At 42.6% G+C, this 11,695-nt stretch overlaps 1 protein-coding gene across 1 annotated transcript; it reads left to right on the top strand.

The window, feature by feature from the left end:
• The first annotated feature begins 740 nt into the window (after positions 1–740).
• Positions 741–10,884, top strand: vps35l (VPS35 endosomal protein sorting factor like). The gene is made up of 30 exons (XM_007560023.2): positions 741–848; positions 1,237–1,336; positions 1,424–1,600; positions 1,689–1,808; positions 1,927–1,951; positions 2,103–2,182; positions 2,283–2,411; positions 2,513–2,597; positions 2,678–2,734; positions 2,942–3,038; positions 3,213–3,260; positions 3,334–3,427; positions 3,508–3,708; positions 3,795–3,841; positions 4,971–5,082; positions 5,233–5,349; positions 5,469–5,522; positions 5,865–5,945; positions 6,033–6,095; positions 6,179–6,264; positions 6,376–6,456; positions 6,988–7,051; positions 7,739–7,837; positions 7,915–7,992; positions 8,080–8,194; positions 8,871–9,010; positions 9,101–9,266; positions 9,347–9,465; positions 10,120–10,269; positions 10,411–10,884. The coding sequence occupies exons 1-30, from the start codon at positions 832–834 to the stop codon at positions 10,507–10,509; spliced, it is 2,901 nt and encodes a 966-aa protein (XP_007560085.1). The 5' UTR covers positions 741–831; the 3' UTR covers positions 10,510–10,884.
• The last annotated feature ends 811 nt before the right edge of the window (positions 10,885–11,695 follow it).

Genomic DNA, 11,695 nt, shown 5'->3' with positions numbered 1-11,695 from the left:
ACTTCCTTGTGTTAAGGAGGAGACATAAAATTAGATAAATCTTGAGTTAATTTTTAAACTAAACACTACCAACAGCTGCATTATAAAATAGTTAGATACACAAATTTGAGATTAATCGGTGTAAAATTAGTTAAAGTGAGACCTCTCTCTTTATTTTTATCTTTTTTCCTGGCGGAGGTGCGTTTCAGGTGTATTCGGAACTGGGAAATCCAGGGACAAAAACAGGAACCTGGGAAACGTCCCCCGAAGTCGGATTTCCCACTGGGGACTTGGGAGCGACTCCGACTACACTCAGTTTAAGACTTATAAAGCCAACTTACAATAGTAAAAAGTGGTGAAAACATGTTTATTTTACAAGACACATGTGTAAGCGTGCTTCTAAAGTCAATGTTACATGTCCCACCTGCAAATCTAAACTAAACATTTTAACTGGTGTTTGCTTGTGGAAAGCAAAGCTTAAAATTATGTCCGTAAGAGGTACTGCCAACAATGTCTATGCGCATCACCATGTTGAAATCCCGACTTCTTTTTCGACTATCTCGAATGCATCTCGGGCTTCCGAGGTAACTGGAACTCAGCATCAGAAGCACACAATGTATCATGGGAAATGAAGTCACATTTGCAAGTGCAATATTTTTTAAAACATCTCCTAGCTCTAGTAAACGATGCATTGAATTAAGTTTTGAGCCATTGTTTACTGTAACTTTAGCTCTGACAAAGTAGCAACAATGACAATGACAGCGCAAAAATTTAAAGATAAAAAAACCACCTCGTCACCAAATTACAGCCTGAATCAGGAAGTCCAGAAGTGTCATGTGATATGAAAAAAAAATGGCTTCGGTGCAGTGGTAAGATGCTTTTTCTCATTCTAAAACATGTAGCTATGAAAACCGAACTGTTAAACTAGTCGTGTATTTTAATATGCGACGTTTAAGTATGCATATATTGCATTTAACTTGTAGCTGTGTATTTTTAACCGTTTTTTCTACAGTTTTTAGCTGTTATTTGCTACACTAAGCTAAAGCCATAACATAACAGCCACTAACTTATCGGTTGGAAAAGCTTGTACACACTTTATTTATTTATTTATTTATTTATTTATTTATTTATTTATCTATCTATCTATCTATCTATCTTTCAAGTTGATAGTTTAAAGCAGGACTAATTCAGTAAGCGTTGTGTGCTGGAATTGTAGATAGGTTTTATGAATACATCTCCTGCTTGTTGTGCCAACAGGCGCTCTCGTGGGCGAAACTATGAGGCAGAGCTGCAGAGGTGTCATCCTGAGGGACTTCCTGTCGAGTTCGGAGACTACCATCCCCTCAAGCCTATCATGGTATCACCTGCCTCCTGTTGTCCAGCCTCCACAGTCTGAAACCTGCTGACCCGATTCACAAAATGACCCCTCTCTGTTTCCGTCCAGGTCACAGACACAAAGACCCGCCGTGGAGCTCGCAAAGGCAGCACCTCCTCATCTTCCTCCTCCTCCTCCTCAGCACCCGTGGACCCCCTCAGCTCCATGCTGGACGGGACAGACCCCCTGTCCATGTTTGCCGCCACCGAGACATCGGCGGCCGCGTCCCACAGCAGCTCCGTGGGGGTCAGTTCACCAGCTGACCCGGCAGGAGAAAAACAAAGAGAGGGGACGGGTAATTCTGTTCTTTTAAACAGACATGTTGTGCTTCCAGGATCTCGGGAGGAAGAGGAGGGTAAAGGAGGAAGAGGCCCTCGGAGCCGACTTTGAGCCCTGGTCAACGAAACGAGGAGAAATCCTGGCCAGGTTCACCACCACTGAAAAACTGTCCATTGTGAGTCTGACATTTTTTCAGACATGATCGCATGTAGAAGCTTATTGGACTTTGTCACACACTGCCACGGCAACGGTTTAAAGTTAAAACCTAAAGGCTTCTGTGTTTCTCTTTGCAGAATCTCTGTATGGGCTCTGACAGAGGTAAGAGCACTTGTTTTGGATCTAGTTATTCTTTTTATTTATTTTCTTATTATTATACTTGGTTATACTATTATACTATATATATTTGAATGAGTGTGTAAACAGGTGTCCCGTTTCAGTGGAGAGCTGACAAATCCGTTTTGTCCACCAGGAAAAGCTCCCAATCCAGGATCGTCGGCCGTTTCAGAGAAAGTCCGCACTCGCCTGGAGGAACTGGACGATTTGGAGGAGGTGCGTCGCTTGTGGTGACTACATGTTAACAATCGTCACTGGATTGGAGCAGGTGTGTGACAGCTTGGTGTGTATGTGTGTGTGTGTGTGTGTGTTACAGGGTTCCCACAGGGAGCTCCTCAACCTCTCCCAGCAGGATTACGCCAACCGCATCGAGGAGCTCAACCAGTCCCTGAAGGAGGCCTGGTCCTCCGACCAGAAGGTCAAAGCCCTGAAGATCGTCATCCAGGTAACAACACACACACACACACACACACACACACACACACACACACACACTCCTCCTTACTCTTCGGGGTCAAACACACTGACCTGTGAGATGCGTTCCAGTGCTCCAAACTTCTGTCCGACACGTCTGTGATCCAGTTCTACCCCAGCAAGTTCGTCCTCATCACCGACATCCTCGACACTTTCGGTGCGTTCACTTCCTGTCAGCTGCTGCTGCTGTTGTCGAGCTGTTACATCATGTTGTATGTGTGTGTGTGTGTGTTGTAGGCCGTCTGGTGTATGACAGGATCTGGACCATGTGTTCAGACCCCAGACCTCTGCCAGGTAAGTCTGGACATGTTTCCATTTCTGTCACATTAAAGCCTCCAACTTCAGTTTACTTCACTGGGGTTTTATACTCTGGATCAATATGAATTAGAATCCTAAAAGTGTGGCATGCCTCTGAATTCAGAACCCTTTACGTTGATGGCACTTAATGACATCTAGAGCCTCAGTAGGTAAAGTCAGGGAGTTTCTCACTCTCTCTCTCAGACTCCTTCACAGTAGAAGATGTGAACGACACGGCGAAGGAGACGTGCCTCAACTGGTTCTTCAAGATCGCCTCCATCAGGGAGCTGCTGCCCCGACTGTATCCACCAGCAGATGTTTGAGTTCTGGAACCAAAGCTCTGAGTCAGGGTGGAAGAGTTCCTGTGTGGGCTTTGAGGATGGATGTGCAGAAGGCTCCACATCTGGGCTTACGTAACGGTTGTGTTTGGTCAACGTTTGGAAGCTGAAGTTGACTCTTTAACCTCTGACCTCAGATATGTGGAAGCTGCTATCCTCAAGTGCAACCGTTTCCTCAGCAAGTCGTAAGTCTCCTCCAACACCGTTTTCCTTTCTGAGGACTGTCCACGAACTGACTCACGGTTCACCTCTTTGTAGAGGAATCCAGGAGACCCTTCCCCGGCTGACCGCCATGATCCGTGGGATGGGAGACCCTCTGGTTGCCGCCTACGCCAGAGCTTACCTCTGCAGGGTGAGTCGCCCTCTCCTCCTCCTCCTCCTCCTCCCCCGGCCGTCCTGCGGCTCAGACCTGACGCCCCTTCCGATCCCCAGGTGGGCATGGAGGTGGCGCCCCACCTGAAGGAGAGTCTGAACGCCAACATCTTCGATCTGCTCACCACCTTCAGGCAGATCAGCGGTGACAGCGTCCAGAAGCAGCTGCACTTGCAGAAGGTGGAGGTGCCGGCGTACCTGATGCTCTACTCGCCCGCCATCAACTGGATCCTGCAGTGCGTCGCGTACAGAGCTCCGGAGGTAAACGCCTGTCCGCTGGGCTCAGCCCAAACGGGCATCAGCTGAATGAAAGTCTAACTGTTATCCCATCGCTGTTTCCACATCAGCCACTTCTCACAGAGATGATGGAGAGATGCAAGATGATGGCAAATAAGTGAGTAGACCGAGCAGAAAGGGGCGGGACATTGTGGACTTAGAGTTTCATCATGATGATGTTTTGTGGTACTATTGGGATAATGATAAAAGTAATGATAAAAGTAACAATAAGAACTATGTGCTCTTCCAAAACACATGTGTGATTTGTATCACTAAACTGCACACAGTAAAGAATTTAATCATATTTTCATATGTATTGATAGCAGCTGCACTTTAATTAAAGATCAGTGTAAAACTTTGTTGATATTCCGCTAATGTAAAAAAAATATACAATCTCACAATTCTTGTGCTTCCATTAAATAATAAACATAATTAATATCACATGTGAATAAGTTTGTTCACATGATAAGTTATTAAGAAACATGCCGCTTCATTATCCTCCAACTACTATTTCCTGTCTTCTTCTTCATGTTTTGAGCCAACATCTGGTTGTGGATCACGACTCGTGATGTGAAAAAAGGGTTTCCATTGCAATTTTGCGAAATTAACCAATTTTGATCAAATAAATCCACCTCACCCTAGCGCCAAAACGCTTTAGCAAAACGAGAGTTTTTTCAAAGTTGCCATTTTTCCATTAAGTGAATTTATTTTAGAAATGTCAAATTACACAATTATATCATCAATAGAAATGCAGCTACTGTTATTGAACAAACATTGGAGAAAATAGTAAAGCTAAGCTTTATGGAGTTTTAAACATTAATTAAAATTTGTTGTGACGATAAATCTAAATTGTTATGAAATGAAATGTGTCGTGATAAACGATAATTAATTAATGCCCATCCTTATTAACAGGAAATGGTCTGCTGTGGCGCCCCCTAAAGGGAGAGAAAAACACATATAAAAGCATAAACCTGCCTCAAGGCAATTTTTGAAAAACTTCATCCAAAGTGGGCGGAGCCAAGATACCTTGAGGGGTGTGGTCAGCTGCAGTAGCTAGCATTAAATCAAAAGAGGGGAGCACTGAGACAGTTTCAGGCCAAATCTTGCAGATTTAAATAAAAATCTCACAATTTGCACAGTGAATAATTTACAAAGTTTATGTGTGGAAAAACTGTCTATTTAGAGTTCAGTTACTCCAGCTGTATCTCACTTATTTCACTGTCATATTATTTTTTTTTTTCCTACAGTGCCTTGCTTCTCAACTCAATAATGAGAGCGTTCAGACCGGAGTTTGTTGCAACCAGAGCCACTGATTTCATTGGTATGATCAAAGACTGCGACGAGTCCGGCTTCCCAAAGGTCAGAGGGCACAAACAGTTGGACTATTCTAATCTGTTTTAGCCTCTTAAAGCGGCTAGAAACTTCAAAAAATGGCTAAAAGTATCTTCTTCTTTCTTTTCCTGTTAACGTTTTAATCTTGAAACAAACAGTTTCATTTTGCCTCTGCAGCACCTGCTGTACGGCTCTCTGGGTCGCAGTCTGGCCTGCGCCGATCCGCCAGAGTCTGAGAGGCTGACCATCCTGAACGAAGCCTGGAAGGTCATCACCAAAGTCCGAAACCCTCAGGTTCTACAACTTCTACACACACACACACACACACACACAAAAAAAAAAATCCACTTATACCAGTTACTTGTTCCAGATCATAACTCACTCATTTTATTTTATTCTGTTTGTTTTTGTAGGACTACATGAACTGCGCTGAGATCTGGGTGGAGTTCACCTGCCGACACTTTGCTGTGAGTGAAACGAGCTTGGAAACTGGTGACCACTACTTTTCTTATGAGGGAGTATCAGGGCTGTACTAAGAAAAAAAAATAAATAAAAGCATAAAATTATGAGAATAAAGTCATAACATTACAAGAATAACATCATTCGAGAAAGAAGTTGTACTGGAAGTCTTACAAGAAGGAAGTTGTACGATAACAGTGGTATTAGAATAGTCATATGAGAATAAAATCATACGAGAAGAAAGTTATAAAAGACATTTCTTGTATTATTTCAAAAATTCTCAGTACGACTTCTTGTAATTTAATTTAGTTTTGACGTTTTGTTTTGTTTTGTTTGTTTCGTCCTGACAGAAACGGGAGGTCAACACGGTCCTGGCTGACATCATCAAACACATGACTCCTGACCGAGCGTTTGAGGAGGCCTACCCTCAGGTTAGCCCGATAACTCAACTGGCTACAATTTATTTATTTCTCTCTCTTCTTTGTAATCACTTCGGTGTGTTCTCGTTCTGTGGCCAGCTGCAGTCAGTGATCACGAAGATCCTCATGTACTTCCACGACTTTTCCGTCCTCTTCTCCATGGTTAGTGGTCTGAAACACAAATCCAAATTGTTCCCTGCTCATTGTGTTTGACTTTTTTTTTTTTCACCTCCTCTGTCCCTCAGGAGCGCTTCCTGCCGTTCCTTGACATGTTCCAGAAGGACAGCGTGAGGGTGGAGGTCTGCAAATCCATCATGGAGGTTTTCATCAAGTAAGACGGAAAAAAACCCCCGGATGAACCAGATAGGAAAGAGGAATTTTGTTGCTTCAGTCGACAGAGTGAATGGATTTTTCCCGATCTGTTGCATTCCTTTTCCTGTAGACACCAGCTGGAGCTCACCAGGGACCCGGTCATCCTCAACGCCATGCTGCACATCTGCAAAACTATGCATGACTCCGTTAAGTAGGTTACGTGTTACCATCTAAACTTTAACATTTGTGTTTTTATTTTTACTGTTAATGTCGTTTTAACTGTATTAACAAAAAAGCTTCGCTAACTTATAGCCACAAGTTTTGTGTTGCCCATCCAATTAAGGCAAAAAGTTGTCGAAAGTCAGGTATTTTTATAATATCAGTGATGTCAGCAGTAGTTTTCAGTACTATGAATGCTGGGAGATGGAGTTCGATCAGTCTGCTTTGAGAAAAATAGGGTTGACTTGACTGACCCGCACAACAGAACACGCTTTGGGTGAATTGGAACAGAAAATGAGAGCCAGGCCTTCTCGTCCAACATCAGTGTCTGACCTTACAAATGGAACACACTGTTGTGTCATCCTTTGCACTCAAGTTTCCAAGTGTGCAAAGGGTGACACACCAGGGAACTTGGCTGATTAAGAACACTAAGAACAATAAAATTCATATTTGTGTGATGAATGCAAACAAAAAAGTCTTTTTGGAAGTCACTCAGCAACATCTGTTATCTTTTGCCTGGCAGCGCTCTCACACTTGAAGATGAGAAAAGATCTTTGGCTCTGCTGATCATCGGCTTCATCCGCATGGTGAGACTTCAGTTTTATTTAATAAGAGTCACTTCACAAATACTTACAACAAGATTGTGTTTAGTAAATTAAATATGGATGAAAAATTCAGAATCCAAATCATGCTGGTTAGTAGCGATGCACCGATCTGACATTAATATCTGCATCACTCCTGATATCGAAAAGAACCCTACGTTGTGTATCGGTGACAATGTGCCTGAGCCATAAGATCAGATCTATTCAGTCTAACTCTATGCTTTGAGCAATATCATGCTTTATTATTTATTTTACATTATATTTAAAATTCCTAATTACACTTTCTGAACCATTTGAAAGGAGATTTTCAGTTTCAGAAAAACTGAATTTTCTTTTCAGTTTGTTTATTATTTATTTTACGTTGGCTGTTCTATTCCTAATTTCACTGACTGAACAGATTAAAGTTGTTTTTTCATGTTTGACCAAGCTTGTGAAGCTATTGGTGTATTTAAGTGTGCTGTACTGGTGCAGCGTTAGCAAATACATTTATAACTCAGTACATTTATGTTATGTGTTTAAAAAAAAAAAGCATTTTAGTGAATTCAACACTGGTCTTCTGTATTGGATCGGGCCGATACTAAATCTCAGATACCGCTCAGATACGCTGCTTTATTACGGCTTCACACTGTACTGCTAGTAATCTTGTCCTCTCCTTCTTGCCGTACTCTTCAGGTTTCCTTCGGCCGGGACTTCGAGCAGCAGCTGAGTTTCTGCGTGGAGGCCAGATCCACCTTCTGCAACCTGGAGCCGGTCCTGGTGCAGCTCATCCACGTCAGTAAAGTATCAGCATCCTCGCCGGGCAAATACTGACACTTTGTCACACCGAGTCTGACCTTTGTTCTGTCCAGACGGTGAACCAGCTGGCCATGGAGACCCGCATGGTGATGAAAGGGAATCACTCCAGGAAGACAGCAGCGTTCGTCCGGGTGCGGTTACCTCAGGATGGGTGGCTGTCCCTTTAAGGGGGAGGCTTCTCGCTCATTGGTCTCTGGTTTCTGTCCCCTGCTCTCCAGGCGTGTGCAGCCTACTGCTTCATCACCATCCCGTCTCTCAGCAGCATCTTCAGCCGCCTTCACCTCTACCTGCTGTCCGGTCAGGTCGCCTTGGCCAACCAGTGTCTCTCTCAGGGTGAGCACATCCATCCTCCATTTTGGAATACAGCTCAACTTCTCCCCGTCTTCTGTTCTTCCTTTGACCTTCTGCACGTTGTCATGCCGCAGTCACAAACTTCAATACATTTTACTGAGATTTTATGTGATGAGCCAACACAAAGTCATGCATATTCACGAAGTGGATGGAAAACGATGTGAGATGTCACTTTTTTCCTTTGTTTTACCCCCAAAAATCTAAAAATATTGCTGTGCATTTGTGTAGGGAAGTTTTTTCTTTTGCGTTACCTCACAACCTTTTTGTTTCTTTGCAATATGCTATTTTGTTCTATTAATAAACATGAAAAAGAGTCTTTCGTGTTCATAAATAAAAGTGTCATTCAGTAAATAATGACACTTTTAATGCACGGTTGACACATTTAATGGACTTTTAATGCAAGTTTTTAGTACAAATTTGCATTTAAAGTGTCATTTACAGAATGATACTTCATGACAACAGTCAAACATTCATAAAGGCTCTTTCATGTTCATAACAGGTGTTATGTCATGTGTATGACAGGGTCATGTCAGTCTTATGCGCACCCCATCAAATAAAGTGTTACCGATTTCAAATATTTTGACTTCATCGAAGCTTCATTCGAAGCTGAAGGGGTGTGAAATGTTTTGGCCTCTGAATAAATGTCTCCATCTTCCAGCTGACGCGTTCCTGAAGGCAGCGGTCAGCGTCCTTCCTGAGGTACCTCGCTCCATCAGCGTGGAGGGGAAGCTTCGCTCCTCCGAGAGCTTCCTGCTGGACTTCATCAACAACTTCTTGGCTACGCTTCTGGTTGTCCCGGTAACGCCCTCGTTTTTCTGACAACTCAACGAAATTGTAAGCATCCTGCAAAAGGAGGGCCGCGTAAACCCCCCTTACGTGTGCTTCCAGGACCACCCGGAGCACGGCGTGCTGTACTTGGTCCGCGGGCTGCTCAACATGGTCCAGGATTATACCTGGGAGGACAACAGCGACGCCAAGGTGCGCATTTACATCAGCGCCCTGCCGCTGCTCGCCGCCATGAGTCAGGAAACGTACCTCTACTCCATTCACAAAGGTAAAAGCACACACACACACATGGATGCAATGTGTAGAAATCAGCTGTTCCCTAGTTAGACTCTACCTTGTGTTCCCTAGTGGACTCCAATGAGACGTTATATGGAGGAGACCCAAAGTTCTTGTCAGAGATCAACAAGCTGTGTGAAACTTTGATCGGACAAATCTTGGACCATCTGAAGACGCTCACTCGCGATGAGGTCAGAACACACAAGAGTCATTCACTTCCACTTTGATCTACTCACATTTTTCATTTAAAGGGGCGGTATTATGTAAAATTATTATTGTTTTTTTATTCTTCTCGTTTTTCATCATGTAATAATGTTATTTCCTCATCACAAACATACCTGGGGTGTTGCTTTGATTATTTAATGCATGTTTGAGAAATCCTTTAATCTCCTGTGGCTACCATATAACTTTATGAAAACACCTGGGTGGACCTAGCTCCACAACTCCTCTAATCAGCTCCTTCAGACTAGCCAGCAAGCAATTAGCAAACACTTTAGTTCATTACATGAGTTACTTCTCAGTGAAATGCTGATGGACACAATATTAAAGGGTTAATAAAGAAGCCATGTTGTGATGACTTCATGAAGGTGGAGTTTCAGAAAGAGCGGGAGCTTCTTAAAGAGACAGAGGCCTAATTTCAAAGAGTTAAATTATGAATTCATATATGGCAAATATGACATATTTGACAACTGAAGTTAACATGCTTACTTGACTGTGTTAGAAAATGGCACTACATGCAAGGAAATCACAATACTGCCCTGTTAAAGTTTATGAAGGTAACTTTTCAGAAACATTTCATTCCTCTACTCATATCTTTCCCTGTTCTTCCCCTGCCCTCCTTGCAGCAGAGCATGCGGCGTCAAAGCGCCCTGGCTTTCTCCCTCTTCGGGGTCCTGCTGGCCCACGGCGACCTGAAGAACAACAAGCTGAGTCAGCTGTCCATCAACCTGTGGAACCTGAGCCACAAGCACGGACACAGCGAGACGCGAGTCTCTGTGGGTTGGCATTTTACAAACCGAGCAGCTCTCTGCCAGAAATTAATAACTTCTGGATTCGTTAAAGTTGATTTAAATCTGACTTTACAGCAGCTATGCACGTACATTATTACTTTTCTCATCCTTTTGTGTTTCCTCCAGATTCGGACTCTGGAGTCCATCAGACATCAGGCTCAGCGGCCTGACATGGCCCACCTGTCAGACACAATCCAGAGGCTTGCTCTGCAGTCCCGAACCTGAATGTTCTGCTGTAAAATAGTTCATGAAACATATTCAATTTATTTCACTAATGTAAATAAAAAATCTGAACCACATGAAATCCAACTCTACTTACAGAAAACCAAAACAGGCTAGAGCTGTCACAACCACAAAGTATTACATTAGGCTCCCTTTATTCTGAAACCCCTGAATAATAGGAATACCGGTAATAAGAAGAAAATTGATTGATTGTAAAATGTCATTGCAATTTGCAGTAATAATTGTGTTGTGTTCATGTTACACTGCTCTGCTACTAATTAGTCTATTTCTAGTCAGTGGTTGGCACCATTAATAGGTTCTGGAATTATTGTTTCTCTATATTTAGGTTTTTATATTAAAATCAAAGTTATTCAACATATGTTTCAGCACAAGCTTTTCATTTTATTTACCTGTGCTAGTTACAATTTAGTTCATTTAGTTCCAGGATGTTTGTTCAGTTGTCTGTGCCTTTGCAGTTCCATGACTCAGCTTTACAGAACCTGTACAGGTTAATAAGCAACCCTACACATGGAAGATCTCAGGATCCTTTTACTGTAATAATTCTGGGCCCATTGTAGAAATCCTTCACTCTAAAAGGCCTCAGTCAGATAAATTACCTTCACCTCAGTCTATTGTAGTACAGTTCTAGTCCTTCTTGTAGGTTGTCACTGTGTCCTGGATGTTTTTTGGTGTTTGGTTTTTAGGAGAAAAGTAATTGTTTTTTTTTTTATGTCTTTTGTGAACCAGGCCAGTGGCCAAAGGTTTACACCTCAGAGTGCAGAAACATTCACACTTGCCTGCTGCCGTTCCTCAACAAGCGCTCTCTGTTCCCTGTGGCAACTGAATCCAATAGTAAACAAGATAATCTTGGCTCTCCAGTTTCTTAGATAAAGTAAGGCTTTCTTCACAGAAACTAAACCAACACTCCCACTCCTTTTTTTTTCTTCCCAACTTAAGAAAAAATCTGATGGCAATATTCTCAGACATTTTGATGCAAAGTGTTTTTCTGGAAGTTATAACAGACCTTTACCTTGAGTCAGTAGTAAGGTCAGTGAAATTATGACTTCAGCCCACCCAATGGTAGGATCAGCATACAGTACAAATAACACATTAAGTTAATGTTCTTTTACTTTGCAAGAGTTGACTTGCATTTCAACTCTTCATAGCAATCTGCATTCAGTGCAAATTG

Source organism: Poecilia formosa, unplaced genomic scaffold (assembly GCF_000485575.1).
Source record: "Poecilia formosa unplaced genomic scaffold, Poecilia_formosa-5.1.2 Scaffold4, whole genome shotgun sequence".
Taxonomy (NCBI): domain Eukaryota; kingdom Metazoa; phylum Chordata; class Actinopteri; order Cyprinodontiformes; family Poeciliidae; genus Poecilia; species Poecilia formosa.
Note: the sequence above shows the minus strand (reverse complement) of the source record. Positions and strands in the feature narration are given on the sequence as shown.

Bases quoted from the DNA above. Each gene is read 5' to 3' on its own strand.
- vps35l (XM_007560023.2), top strand. The intron at 1,952-2,102 runs GTAAGAGCACTT...TTTGTCCACCAG, and splicing joins CTGTATGGGCTCTGACAGAG to GAAAAGCTCCCAATCCAGGA. The intron at 2,412-2,512 runs GTAACAACACAC...GATGCGTTCCAG, and splicing joins CCCTGAAGATCGTCATCCAG to TGCTCCAAACTTCTGTCCGA.